Genomic DNA, 13,212 nt, shown 5'->3' with positions numbered 1-13,212 from the left:
CCGCCGCAAGATCGGAAAGCCGGGCTGGGCACGAAAGAGGCGGGGCTGCCAGAGAGGGAGCGGCTGGAGCCAATCGGGGCGCGTCCGCCGCCGCGCGTCCGCCCACGTGATGCGCCCGCCAGCCAATCCGCGCGCGGCGAGAGCGGCCCCGGCTGAAGAAGGGAGACACGTCTGAAGGAGGTCAAAGCAGAGACGCTGCAAAGCCGAGGCGGACGAGGCGAATCGGGCGAGTGAGTGAGTGACCCACCGGGCTCGGTTTTTTTTTTTGCGTTTTTGGGAGATGGGGTGCAGGGAAAGAAGCTTCCCCCCCCCAAAAAATAACGCCCCTTAACAATAACTTAGGACTACAAAACCCATCACTCCCCCTGGGCCTTTTGGAAGCATGGGTTGTGTAGTCCTTGCGTTAAGTGCCCCCCCCAAAAAACAAAAAAAAAACCTCCCCGCAATCCCCAGGGTGGAAAGCTGCACCCCGCAGCTTTCATTTATTTTTCATTTGCTTTGAAGTCTTTGCCACTGCCCTGAGCTGGGGATGATGGGAGTGGAAGTCCAAAGCATCAGGAGGAAAGTAGGTGGGGGGGGAGGGAGGAGAAAAGCAAAAGAGTGGGGAAGGGAGGAGGGGAAAGAAGTGCCCATTGGGATCAGCCTTCGAGCCACTGCTGGAATCCACCCAAGGGGGTTTTTGGGGGGCTTGAAGTGCACAAAACCAAAGCGTGGGGGTGGATCCCAACCCTGGATCGACCCCAGTCTGGGATCACAGCCTGATCAAGCAGGCTGGGTTCATCCCATGAGCGGCTCATTTTGCACCCCACTAAACGGCAGCCGCCAACCGTAGCCCAGGTCCTGCAATTGGAGCAAGACCGCCAACTTCTAATTGATTGACTTATAAAATGTGCAGGCTGCCCATCTGACTTGAATGCAGGGAGAGGAACAAAAGAATTGCAATTGTAAGCAGCCCGGAGTCATTGGAGGACACAGGCGGCTGTAGAATAAATATTGAAAAATACTGAATAAATAAACAAGGATGAAGATGCCAAGGAGGATCCCAGATTGAAAAGGAACCAGGTGTTGAAGGAGGAAACTGAACCTGAACGGCATCCTATAGATCCACCTCCTTACAGCCCCTCTGCTGAAATTCTCTGCTATCTGCCCTACAGCTTGACAGGGATGTGTGTGGTGGTGTGTGATAAGTCAGGGATGTGCACAAAAGAGTCAGAAGTAGGGACAGTTTGTTATTATTGTGGGGTCCTTGGTGCTCTTTAAGCCTGGTTGTTGTTGTTTTGCAGACCTTTCATCTTCCAGTTAGGTAGCATCAGGGCTAAAAGGAAATGGGGTTTATGGAGAGAATGAGGAGGACTGTGGAGTCCTGATTGTTTTCTTGAAGGAGCGGCACTGGAATGTTTTTGAGAACTGCTGGATGTTTTCTGGAGAGGATGCCAAGCAAAGTTAAATAAACATTCCACACATCTTTTTTTCTCTCTCTCTGCAAGGCTCTTTCTCCCTTCTGGAGTGATTGTGAAAATGTCCGGCTGGCTGCTGAGAGAGTTTCTCCAGCCCTTTGTGGTTTTGTAGGCTTCAGTCGGCTTGATTTAGCTGCAGTTTGTGAAATTGGGCTGTAGCTGGAGACTCACACCCCTTGTGTGCGTGTTTTCTAGGCATTTAGCCAGATTTTTAACTTAGCTTAAGCCTTAAGAGGCCTTTGGGCACAAAACTGGCTTGGCGGTTCTATGGGTGTTAAGCAGTTTCTTTTCTTTCTTTCTTTCTTTCTTTCTTTCTTTTTTTCTTTCTTTCTTTTTCTTTACTTCCTTCCCTTTTTTCTTTTTCTTTCCTTCCTTCCTTCTTTTTTCCTTCTTCCGTCTTTCTCTTTCTTTCCTTCCTTCCTTTTTTTTTCTTTCCTTCCTTCCTTCTTTCTTTTTTTTCTTTTCTTCCTTTTTTCTTTCTTTCCTTCTTTCCTTCCTTCTTTTTCTTTCTTTTCTTTCTTTTCTTCCTTCCTTCTTTTTCTTTCTTTTCTTTCTTTTCTTCCTTCCTTCCTTCTTTTTCTTTCTTTCCTTCCTTCTTTCCGTCTCTTTCTTTCTTTCTTTCTTTCTTTCTTTCTTTCTTTCTTTCTTTCATCTTTTCTCCTCTGTGAATTCATTGTTCGTAAGTGTAATAAAACACTCTTTCCAATGCCTGTTTAAAAAAACCATTCTAATCCCCTGTCTCCTTGTTCAAAGGGCAGGTGGATTTAAATGAAGAAGCAAGACGGTTCAAAGGATGCTTGCCAGTTAAAGAACTGTGGCAAGACAAGTCGTAAAAGGGGGCAGAACCCGCTTCACAACTGTCTTCTTTAGCAATGGAAAACGGGGGCTCAGTTGGGGTTGTAAGTCGAGGACTACCTGTTTGGCCTATGGCTTTAGCTGCTGCGTCAAAACTCTGGCAGTGAGATGCTTCTGTTGTTCTTTTTTGCATTCCCAGGTTGTTGACCCACCCAGATCTATCTGATCTTAGGCTGTGTGTTTACCAGACACACAATAGCACAAAGCTGAAATCCAAGAGCGCCCTCCCTCCTTTTCCATTGCAGCCCTCTCTTGTTTGAAGAGCTTTCAAAGTGGCATTTCTGTTGAGTAAATCATCTATTTTTTTTTCTCTCCCCCTTCCCTTCTTGATGGGCAGTGAGCAAACACCAGTATTTTGTGACGAGGAGTTGGAACAAACGCTGAGTAGGTGTTACTGGAATTGTCCCGAGCAGGAAGCAGGAAGAAAGTTTTTATCTATTTGCAACTGATCTGCTGGGTTGCTGGAAGCTCCGTGCTTTTCTTCCTCAATCTAAAGGTAAATGTAATATGTACTGCTCTCTATGCTGTCAGCTTCCTGAAAGAAAGACTTTTCTGCTAAGTTTTAGCAGAATTCTGCAGACCTCATGCTGGCTGAGGAATTCTGGGAATTGAACTCCGCATCTCTTAATAAAGGCGTGAGACTCATTTATCCAGGGTCGAGAGACCCTGGATAAATGGGTCTCTAGGATAAATGGTTATAGAGCAAAAAAATTCTAAGGGAATAGGATGGAAAAGGAGCCTAAACATAGGATTATCAAGGAAATAAGCTGGGGTTTAAACATAGGGCATTCCCCCCCCCCCCAAAAAAAGTGAGATTCTCCTGGATGATTCATATGCTTGTTTTTTTAAAAGCCAGGGCTGTATTATTGAAGGCAGAAGAAGACCTGACTTTACTGCATTAGCCGAAATAAACTGTATTTAAGCATTCGATGGTCTTTTCTAAAGTAGCATTAAAAGGAAGCTTTTTCAGCTGTCATGTGGTGGGTAGTTTTGCAACGTGGCAATAAGATTGGGGGTTTGTGTGTGTAGGGGGGAACTTCAATAGATTGACGGGATGGGCTCCTTGAATCACAGGCCATAAAGTGCTGGCAGAGAAGGCAATTACGAAGAGAGAGATGAGCCTTCTGTCCCCAGATAACTCCAGGACACATTTCACATGACCTCAGCTTGGTGATCAAGGTCATCTTGTGACAGATAGCTCAAGTGGCTTTACTGAACAAGCCACTGAAATAATGCTGAAGAGAATCCTGGTTGGGCCTGCAAAGCTGTCTGTTTTTATCCTGGGCAATAATTTTTCCCAAGCAGGATTTGGGGATAGGATAGAAACAGGTCATTCTGGTGATGAAGGTCCTCGTGTTTTGACCGTTTGGGGGATGTTCCACAGCTCCTCTGCGGAGCATTGCCAAGTTATTCCCGAAAGCCTGACTTCTCCCTGATGGCAGAGAAGTAGAGAGACTGTAGAATCAGTGCAGCTTCTCTGTTAATAATTTCTTCTGGGTGTACATAACGGAGGTTGGTAGACTTGGAAGCCTGACAGTCAAAGCTTTGATCTAGCAAAACATTGCAGCAAGGGCGGGAGAGGATTTTCACACATACACACACACACACCGTGGGGAGGCCAGGTTGGAACAGCAGGGAGGAAGTGTGTGAGGCAACTGGCTGGCTCTGGGTTGCCCTCCAGGTGTTTGGGGTGACAGGGCCATCCTCCCCAGCCAGCAAGGCATCTGAGTGAACCATTGACCTCGAGAATCTTTGTCTTCCCCTTTCTTCTACAAGGGAGAGGCTCCTTATTTTTTCCTCTGCAAACAGCTGGTCGATCTATCTATCTATCTATCTATCTATCTATCTATCTATCTATCTATCCTTAACTGTCCGTCAATCTATCCTATCTATCTATCTATCTATCTATCTATCTATCTATCTATCCTTAACTGTCCGTCAATCTATCTTATCTATCTATCTATCTATCTATCCTTAACTGTCCATCAATCTATCTTATCTATCTATCTATCTATCTATCTATCTATCTATCTATCTATCTATCCTATCTTATGTGCAACCTAGAGCTTCCCAAAAGTTATAGTTAGTGCTTGACTTACAACCACAGTTGAGCCCAAAACTTTTGTTGCTAAGTGAGACAGTTATGTGAGTTTTTCCCCGTTTTACAACTTTTCTTGCCACAGTCCACGTTGAGCTCACAAAAGAGGATCCCAGGGACATGGCAACTGTCACAACTATGAGCCAGTGGCCAAGCGTCTGAACTTGGATCACATGGCCCTGGGCATGCTATGATGGTCATAAGGGTGAAAAACCAACAAAAGCCACTGTTTTCAGCGCCGTCGTAACTTTGGACGGTCACTAAACGAACGGTTGTAATTCGAGGACCTCTATTACCTATGGGACGAGTGCTGAATATTTTCATTTCTTTCCTAGGTCGTCCCATTTGGGGGAGGGAGAGGTGTTGAAAAAGGAAGGTCAGAAACTGTTAGGAAAGACATGCCGTTGTGCACCCCGGTTGAAAAAATACTCTTTCACACTCATGTGGCTGGATGGCAAAACCCCATGCGATAGACACAGGGGTGTGCACTGTCCACAAAAGCACTCATGGCTATAATTGCCGTAATTAATTTTGTAATCAAGATGTATCTCTTGCCCTTTGTTACCGAGATTTCTCTATTGTCCTCTTTACATCACCCAGCTGTTATCTCACACTGATAACTTTGCAATGCAGACACTCCCCAAACAAAATATAGGCATAAAAAGTCAAGCGTATGTTCCATTTTTGGGGAGCGGCTAGACATCTTGGAGAGAAAAGGGGCCAAATAACGCAAAAACTAAGCAGACACGCAGTCAGGCAAAACCCAGGGCAGAAGCAAGATAACTCCAAAAGAACAAAGAGATCAAAGCCCCCAGCGTGTGTGTTAGTTAAGTTACAAACTGGGGCAGCCTCTTCCAGTAGCGAGCGCACATAATTCCTCAACATACAATGGCAAACTGGGATCGCGATGCCCATTGCTAAGCAAGGCGTTAAGGGCGCCCGCCCGAGGTTATTCTTATTTTGCCACAATTGTTAAGCCGATCACTGCACTCCTTCAATGAATCCAGCCTCCCCCATTGACTTTGCTTCTCAAAAGCCACAATCACAATACTTGTAGGAGTTTCCTGCATTTCACTGATCTTGTCTTCGTCACGCAGAATTACAGCATAAGATGCAGCACCGAAGGACCCTCATTTTATCTCCTTTTAGGACTGGCCTTTGGGAGATGTTGCTTTTCTTTCAAACAGAACAACGGAAATACTAGAGGCCCTTAAAAGAAAAGTCACTTTATTCTTCGCGAAGAAAGTGTCAGCGGTCATAATTAAGTTTGGCTGCGATTCCGTTCTTTGTTCCAAATTCCCGTCCGAAAGACGAAACCCTCCTATTGTATTGGCATTTGCAGATACAACAAGGAGGATAAAATCATCTGAACAGGCACATTTGGCAGAGGAAAAGCTTTCTCAAGTGATAATCTCCTTACGTGCCTGGTTTGGACTAACAAGTTTTCTAAGGCCAGCTTCGCCGTGGGAAGTTGTGCCCAGGTGTTCCATTTCTTGTCCTTTTTATCACGAAATTGGCCGCGATCCAGGGAGCTTGTTCAACTTGCCCCAAAACTTTCTGCATATCCAGTCAGATTTTTTTGCTTTGTTGGTGTGCCATGCGTTTGAAGCTCCCTTTAAGTTTCTAGACAGTTTGGCTGTACAGGAAAGAAAGCAACGTACATATCCTGAATAAAATAAGCAAAAAACCCCCCCTCCCATGTCTATGATTATATGTTTTTCTGCTTCCTTTTCCCACGAAGAAAGAGCATAGCCTGATCACCGGAGATAGGACTCAAAATATGTTCTTTTTCGTTTTCTATGAATGCATACAAAGTAAGATTTTTTTAAAAAAAAAATACTTTAAAAGAACGCAGCTGGGTTAACTCCCATTGCGACTGGTTTCTACAGATACCCAAAAAATTGAAGCAGATTCCCTGAATTGGAGGGGTGGGGGGCAACAAATCATTTTGAGAGACTTGTTAATAAATAGTTATGGTTTCAGCATTGGATATTGATCTTAAAGAGGCTGTTTCAAAAAAGGCTAAACAAATTTGTTTGCTAAACAAATCATTGTAAGTCAAGGATTATCTGTAGAGGACGGATCACCGAGTCACCGATGGCATTTCATTTTGAAAGCAATATAATTTTTTTTTAGTAAAGGCAAGTTTTAAGAAGTAGGTTGCAGATAAGACCGTCATGTCTAAGGGCTCAAAATCCCCAGAAGAGAGATTTATCTAGAAGATCAGCTCAGATTTGATTTTAATCAAAAGCAATTTTAGAATGTTTCCCTCTCAGCCCCGCAGACATCCATTAATGACACCTAACGTGTTATCAGCTGCCAAAATGGTAATTGCTAAGAACCAGAAAAATTGGTTCCATGACATGAACCAATTAATAAAATCTGACAAAATAGCAGAGATTCCCGTACTTGCTATGTGGTTAAACCGAGAGATCTTGAAGGCAAGAATGCTACGTGATTGAAAGGACAGGATTCTCCTCAATCTTTGTAACTTTATGGAGCTGGTTCTGCTGGAGGTCTCTCTACCTGTCTGCAATTAAGGTGGAGTTGCAATATGTCATCAGCAACAAAACATCAGGTTACCCTGTCTTTTGAATCCTTTCCAGTTTTCCAAACGTCAAAGTCCGAGGAGCTATAAATGAAGGATCTGCTGATAGTCTCCACCTTAACCATTAGAGATAAGGAAGGAAGGAAAGAGAGAGAGAGAGAGAGAAAGAAAGAAAGAAAGAAAGAAAGAAAGAAAGAAAGAAAGAAAGAAAGAAAGAAAGAAAAAGGAATAGATGAATGTCCCCCTAGCTTGAAGCAGCAAAATTGTCCAAGTTCTGCTCAGCTACCTACCCCCTCTCTCCCCTGCCATCAGCTCAGCCTTACAAATTGTTCGTGTTTTTTCTTTCTCCAGTTTGAGGCTGGCGATCACCAGTGACAGGATTAAATTTATTAGATTTCTGTCCTTCTGTCTTCTTATCACCTCCAGCTTAATGCATTTAGAGGCCAAGGAGAATGGCACTGTTCTGAGAAGGCAGACATCCACTGCTGGGGGCGCCTGGAGACCTTTTCGCTCTACACAACCAATTTTGTCCTAATGTGATCAGTTTCCAATAAAATTAGGAGCTAGCAAGGACGACAGTGGCTTTTCATGGGCTTTGGCTTTCGAGTTAATTCAATTTCAAACGGAGCTGGAGCACAGATGAGGCCCGCGGCAGTCTGCTTTCATTTTATCAACTTCCTCTGAGGCTATTGGCGGCTTCTCGGTAGAAAATTGATTTTCAAAACAGATCCTCGAGTCTTCAAACTGTTTTGATCCAAGCTAGGTCAGGAGCGGCTCACTGTTTTGGAGGAGAATATCTGTACTGTAGCTTGGGATTGAAATGTGAGGTCTTTGAGTTTTGTGGCTGTCTTAGAGATGTTTCATTACCAGACCAGGTAACATCATCAGTGCTAAAAGGGCGTGAGGTGTGTGGAGTGGAGGAGGAGGAGGAGGATTGTGGGGTCTTTGGTGACCTTTGAGCTTGGTTGCTTTCTTGCAGACATTTCATTACCAAACTAGGTAACATCATCAGCACTAGAAAGGAATGGGGTATGTGGAATGGAGGAGAGGAGGAGGAAGGGATGGGCTGCTTTCTTGCAGGCATTTCATTGCCACACCAGGTAACATCATCAGTGCATGACTGGTTTCTAACACCAGCAAATGGATTTTCCAGGCTTTATCCCATCCCTCGAGATCCCAGATGGACCATCCTGAGCATCACGCCCATATGGACCACATGGGCCACAACATGAGTGGCTCAGCCAGCCCCACCATGGATCCTCACGCCCACCATCACCCCACAAGTGGCCCTGGACACGCGCATGGAGGAATGATGGTAAGTGGAGTTCACGCTGTAGGGCTAAGCCTGAAGCAAGGGAAGAAGACTTTGGATATTCTCCTTCTCACCCTGTCCTTCAATCAGAATCATCATCATCATCATCATGACAACGATAGTAGACAAAAGTGCTGTTTTACATGGATTCCTTTTCTCTCTGGACAGGATATGACTTTCCACTTCAGCTATCAAAATGTTCCCTTGCTGTTTTCTGGGCTTGTCATCAATACGCCCGGAGGTGAGTTGTGGGGGGGGGGGGTAGCAGGCCTGGAAGGAAAAAAAAAAAAACCCAGAAAAATGGGAATTTGCAACCTGGAATTAAGTAGAAACTTCCTGACAATTAATCGGTGGAACAGAAGTTGTGGATGCTCTTAACACTGGAGGTTTTCAAGAAGAGACTGAAAACTGGTCTGAAATTCTTGCTTATTCAGAGGGTTGGACTAGAAGACCTTCTTTCAACTCTCTCTTATCCTGTTGAGATTCCTAACCTACATGGCATGGTCTAGTCCAGAGGTCCCCAACTTTTTGGGCACCAGGGACCGGTTCCGTGGAGAGAAGTTTTTTCACAGACCGGAGGGTGTGTGGTTTTGTGTGCTGTCTGCATCCCACAAATGGGGCTTTGCTTGTTTGTGCGGACCGGTTGCTGGCATGTCGCAGCCTGATACCGGTCCACAGACCGGGAGTTGGGGACCCCTGTTCTAGTCTACCTCTTGTTAAATTTTCCAGCAATCTTAGGATCTCCAACAGTGCCCCTCTTAATATCCATGCACTGGAGGTCTGGTGAAGTATATCCCCAACAGCTCCGGATGGTGCCATGCAAGTTGCTCTAGAGATAATAAACGTCTAATAAATTTCATCTCTTGCCCGCAGAAATGGCCGGCGCATTCGTGGCTATTTTCTTCCTGGCCATGTTCTACGAGGGCTTGAAGATCGGCCGGGAGAGTCTCCTGCGGAAGTCGCAAGTCAGCATCCGTTACAACTCCATGCCTCTCCCGGGGCCCAACGGGACTGTCCTGATGGAGACGCACAAAACAGTTGGGTGAGCACACACATGGCTGTTCGGCTGCGAGACGAAACACAAAGGAGGGAGCTGGAGACCTAGCTAAGCCAGATGCTCGTGAGAACGCAAGAGTCGCCTTTTCTAGGGAGCTGCAGAGAACCCGTTCTGGGTCTGAAGTGTCCACACTGGGCGTTTGTAAAAGGGTTCCTTTGGATCCCTTTTAAGCTTCCAACTCCCTCCTTTGCTGTTTCAGCAAAAAAACTGTGGTTGTATTATTCTTGCATGCCGCTGGTAGCAGGCTCAAAACCAGGAGACTGGGAATTCTAGTCCCACCTTAGGCATAAAAGCCAGAGGGCTGACTTAGGGCCAATCACTGAGAGATGGAGAGTGCTAGGCATGGAAGACGGCTGGGTGATTTTGGGCCAATCACCAGGAGACTGGGAGTCCTAGTCCCGCCTTAGCCATCAAAGCTGGCTGGGTGACTTTGGGCCAATCCCCAGGAGACTGGGAGTCCTAGTCCTGCCTTAGCCATCAAAGCCAACTGGGTGACTTTGGGCCAATCCCCAGGAAACTGGGAGTCCTAGTCCCGCCTTAGCCATCAAAGCTGGCTGAGTGATTGGGCCAATCCCCAGGAGACTGGGAGTTCTAGTCCCGCCTTAGCCATCAAAGCTGGCTGGGGGACTTTGATCTAGTTCCTCCCTCTCAGGGTTGTTGTGAAGCAAATAGGAGAAGGAAGGAGCACGAGGTCCATCCACTGCCTTGAGTCATTTATTAAAAAAAAACAATAAAGATGGGGAATAAATAAAAGCGCCTGATCTTCATTTCATTTTTTTTCCCGTTCGGCTAGCCAGCAGATGCTGAGCGTGCCTCACCTCTTCCAGACCATCCTCCACATCATCCAGGTTGTGGTCAGCTACTTCCTGATGCTCATCTTCATGACCTACAATGCTTACCTCTGCATCGCGGTGGCGGGCGGCGCCGGGGCGGGCTACTTCTTCTTCAGCTGGAAAAAGGCCGTGGTGGTGGACATCACCGAGCATTGCCATTAACAGTGACCTCTGCTACCCCTTCAGCCTTCCGAAGGACTAGGTTTACTAGAAACATGCCAAGGAAAACAGCCGTGGGACGCCCTCCTGCTCCTCTCTCCCCACGTTTCCCCTCTTCCCCAGAACCTTTGGGGCGGGGAGACTTCTGAGCCACAGGTAAAAGAGTCAGCGGCCGGCTAAGGCAACCTACTCAGCATGGTTGATGGATGACACATTGCGTACTTGATCAGGTTTTCTTTTAGTCTGTGCCATGATTCAAAGGAGCTGGCAGGAGCTGAACCAGCCCATTCCATGTTCTTTTATTTGTGCTTCTAAGGACAAATAAAAGAGGGCAAGGACCACAAGAGCGGGTCTTCCTTCAAGAGAAGTAGGCACCCACCACCACCATCTCTCTGAGGCCAGTATGTGTGATCGGCAGTCTAGCGCTGCCCGTCCCTCTTTCCTTGAGACATCAGCTCCGCTTTTGCCAACTGCGTTTCACAGCTGCCAAACAGTTGTGTGGATTTGGTTCTAGGAAGCCACTGTCTTTCACCCAGGAAGGTTTTTAGGGACTCTACTTCTTCTGTAGCTGCTCTGGGGTGGAAAGGAACCCTTTGCCCATTACAGTACCCATTTCTAACCGTGACGTGCTGGTGGAAAAATAATGGGGGAACAAGTATGATTTTTTTAATATATATAGATATATACATTTTAAATAAACCTGCAGTACTCAAGGGTTTTAAGTTTTTTTTTTCTGATTTTCAGGCCGACATCTTTTTTTCCTCTCTTAAGCATTAAACCTAATTGTCATGTCCTTCTTAAGACCCTGGTGGCTTCAGACAACTCTGGGATACAGGTTTTAGGCAGAGTGTGACCTATCTCTCCTGCTTTAGGTGGGGGATTTCCTTTTACTATTCTTTTTTCATCCTGCATAAATGCTGGTTTATTGGTCTGTCTGTCTCTCTCTCTCACACACACACCCGTGGATGTGGTTGTTAGAATCAATTGTTTCTTGGGCCCCTAATTTTGGGCAAGGTTGAAACTCAGAAAAACCAGCAACCATCCTTTCAGCAGTCCACGCAGAAAATTACCTTTGTTGTCTGCTTGTACCAACCGTGATAATCAACCTTCAATTTAGCCTGTCGCTGACATCAGACACAAATTTAAAAGTAGAAACAATACACCAGTCGCCTGTCAATCATTTAATGTAGCATTGTTAATTAATTGGTTGTTTCAGCCGCATGCCAGTTTAGACTACCGTAGCTTCACCATGTTTTATCCAATTGGTTGTTTCAGTATGCTGTCTTACATTAATTTAACCATGGTTTATTCAGTTAACTCAGCTTGCCAGGTTCACCCAAAGCGGTGCCATGTACTTGTCATGCAAACTAGCCTAAAATGAAGTTGGGTAGTTTGTGGTCCAATCTTATCATGTGAACACAATCAGCGAGTCCTATTAGATATCACAGGTCTTCAAGAAGAGATACTTTTAGTATTATTTTTTTAAAAAAAAAATTGGTTTGAAATGCATCGGAGGACGATGCTCAAGGGCTGCTGGTCTTGATGGCCATTTTCTATCTCCTGAATGGCGAACAGCAGCAGAGGGGAAAATGTTTACTTTTGAATCATGCCCGGGAGTATCTTAGGCACAACTGGATGGCCACCGGGAGACCCACAATGCCCGCAAAATTTGTCCTGTAAGAATTCATATTGTGGGATGATACCATTCTCCCCTTGCAAGGAAGTAGACGCAGGGCTGAGGTTGCATTACCTGAAGGAGCAGATATTCTCGCTTTGACTTTTAATTCCTTCCATGGAAGGAAGAGAGTGGAAGCTGGATTAACATCCATGCTGAGATATCAAACTTTTTTGTGTTTTTTTTTTTAACCATCTGCCCGAGAGGGGAAAGTACACACAAGCTGGAGAACTGCAACCATAGGGAATCTGCAGCATGGTGTCACCTGATTGTCAATTGGCAGGAGGCTGGCATTTTGCTTTGCAACACAGCAAAATCGCACAAGCCTTCCTCCAGGCTGGTTGGCTCTGCTACAATCTCTGCACGCAGAGCACAAAACAAAAGGATGGCATTTACCCAAACAGCATGTGCTGAATAGTAAAGCGGTAGCTGAATCAGCCTTCTCCTCTCCCACAACCGTACAATCAAGTTTTTAGCCTCTTTAAAAGGCACAAAGACTCGATTTATAATCCATTTCATCTCAGCCATGAAGTTGAGTTGGGTCCCATGACATCTTTGGCTAATTTTGTGGGGCTTCAACCATGGCTAACTTCCTCTATAACTTAGCGTCTCACGTCCGTCTGCTTGCTTCTATCCATCCTGTGTAAACTCAGAGAAGGGAGTGGCTCCTTGGCTAATATTATATGAACCATGTCAGAGTGCCAGCTTTAGCAACTGGATATTTTCTGTGTACGTTAATGGGAAGGTGGGAAAACAAAAATTCCATATCACCTGTGGGTGTCTTTCCCTTATGTTTGTTGACAGAAAAATCTTGTCTCATTTACAGCTGACCACGATTCACAGTATTGTTTTTTCCATAGCTATGTTGCTCTAGTCTCCCTCCTCGTTCTTAGTGTATTCATGGAAAAAAATGTGCCTTAGCCATATTGCTTCATCGGGCCGTGTAGTGTACTGTGTAGGATGTCTTATTTTAAATCCATAGCTGATGGAAGTGTATGCATCGGCTACCATTACGTGAATACTAATGATTTACGCTGTTGTAACTTCTAAAGTATAGAGTGTCTTAATCAAAAATGATGGACGTGGGATATGTTTACATGTCTACCCTACGTGGTTCAGTAGAATAAAGAGATTCAACCCATCAGCTAGTTTTTGACTTTTTTCCCCCCCGACAATACCCTTCTCTCATACCTGTATCCAGGTATGCAACAGGTTTGA

General features: G+C 45.3%; 1 protein-coding gene across 3 annotated transcripts; it reads left to right on the top strand.

Moving 5' to 3' along the window:
- Positions 1 to 100: 100 nt before the first annotated feature.
- On the top strand, positions 101 to 13,138 carry SLC31A1 (solute carrier family 31 member 1). 3 transcript variants are annotated; one of them, XM_039323028.1, is made up of 6 exons: positions 101 to 230; positions 2,650 to 2,808; positions 8,112 to 8,273; positions 8,439 to 8,511; positions 9,144 to 9,312; positions 10,121 to 13,138. In XM_039323028.1, the coding sequence occupies exons 3-6, from the start codon at positions 8,139 to 8,141 to the stop codon at positions 10,320 to 10,322; spliced, it is 579 nt and encodes a 192-aa protein (XP_039178962.1). In that variant the 5' UTR covers positions 101 to 230; positions 2,650 to 2,808; positions 8,112 to 8,138; the 3' UTR covers positions 10,323 to 13,138. The 3 variants fall into 3 exon arrangements, with proteins under 3 accessions (XP_039178962.1, XP_039178961.1, XP_039178963.1); XM_039323027.1 differs by having other exon boundaries at positions 115 to 234; XM_039323029.1 differs by lacking the exon at positions 101 to 230 and adding an exon at positions 1,617 to 1,637.
- Positions 13,139 to 13,212: the final 74 nt, after the last annotated feature.

Source organism: Crotalus tigris, unplaced genomic scaffold (assembly GCF_016545835.1).
Source record: "Crotalus tigris isolate CLP2741 ecotype Arizona unplaced genomic scaffold, ASM1654583v1 scf7180000024153.1733885, whole genome shotgun sequence".
Lineage (NCBI taxonomy): Eukaryota > Metazoa > Chordata > Lepidosauria > Squamata > Viperidae > Crotalus > Crotalus tigris.
This window is presented reverse-complemented; position numbering and strand designations above follow the sequence as displayed.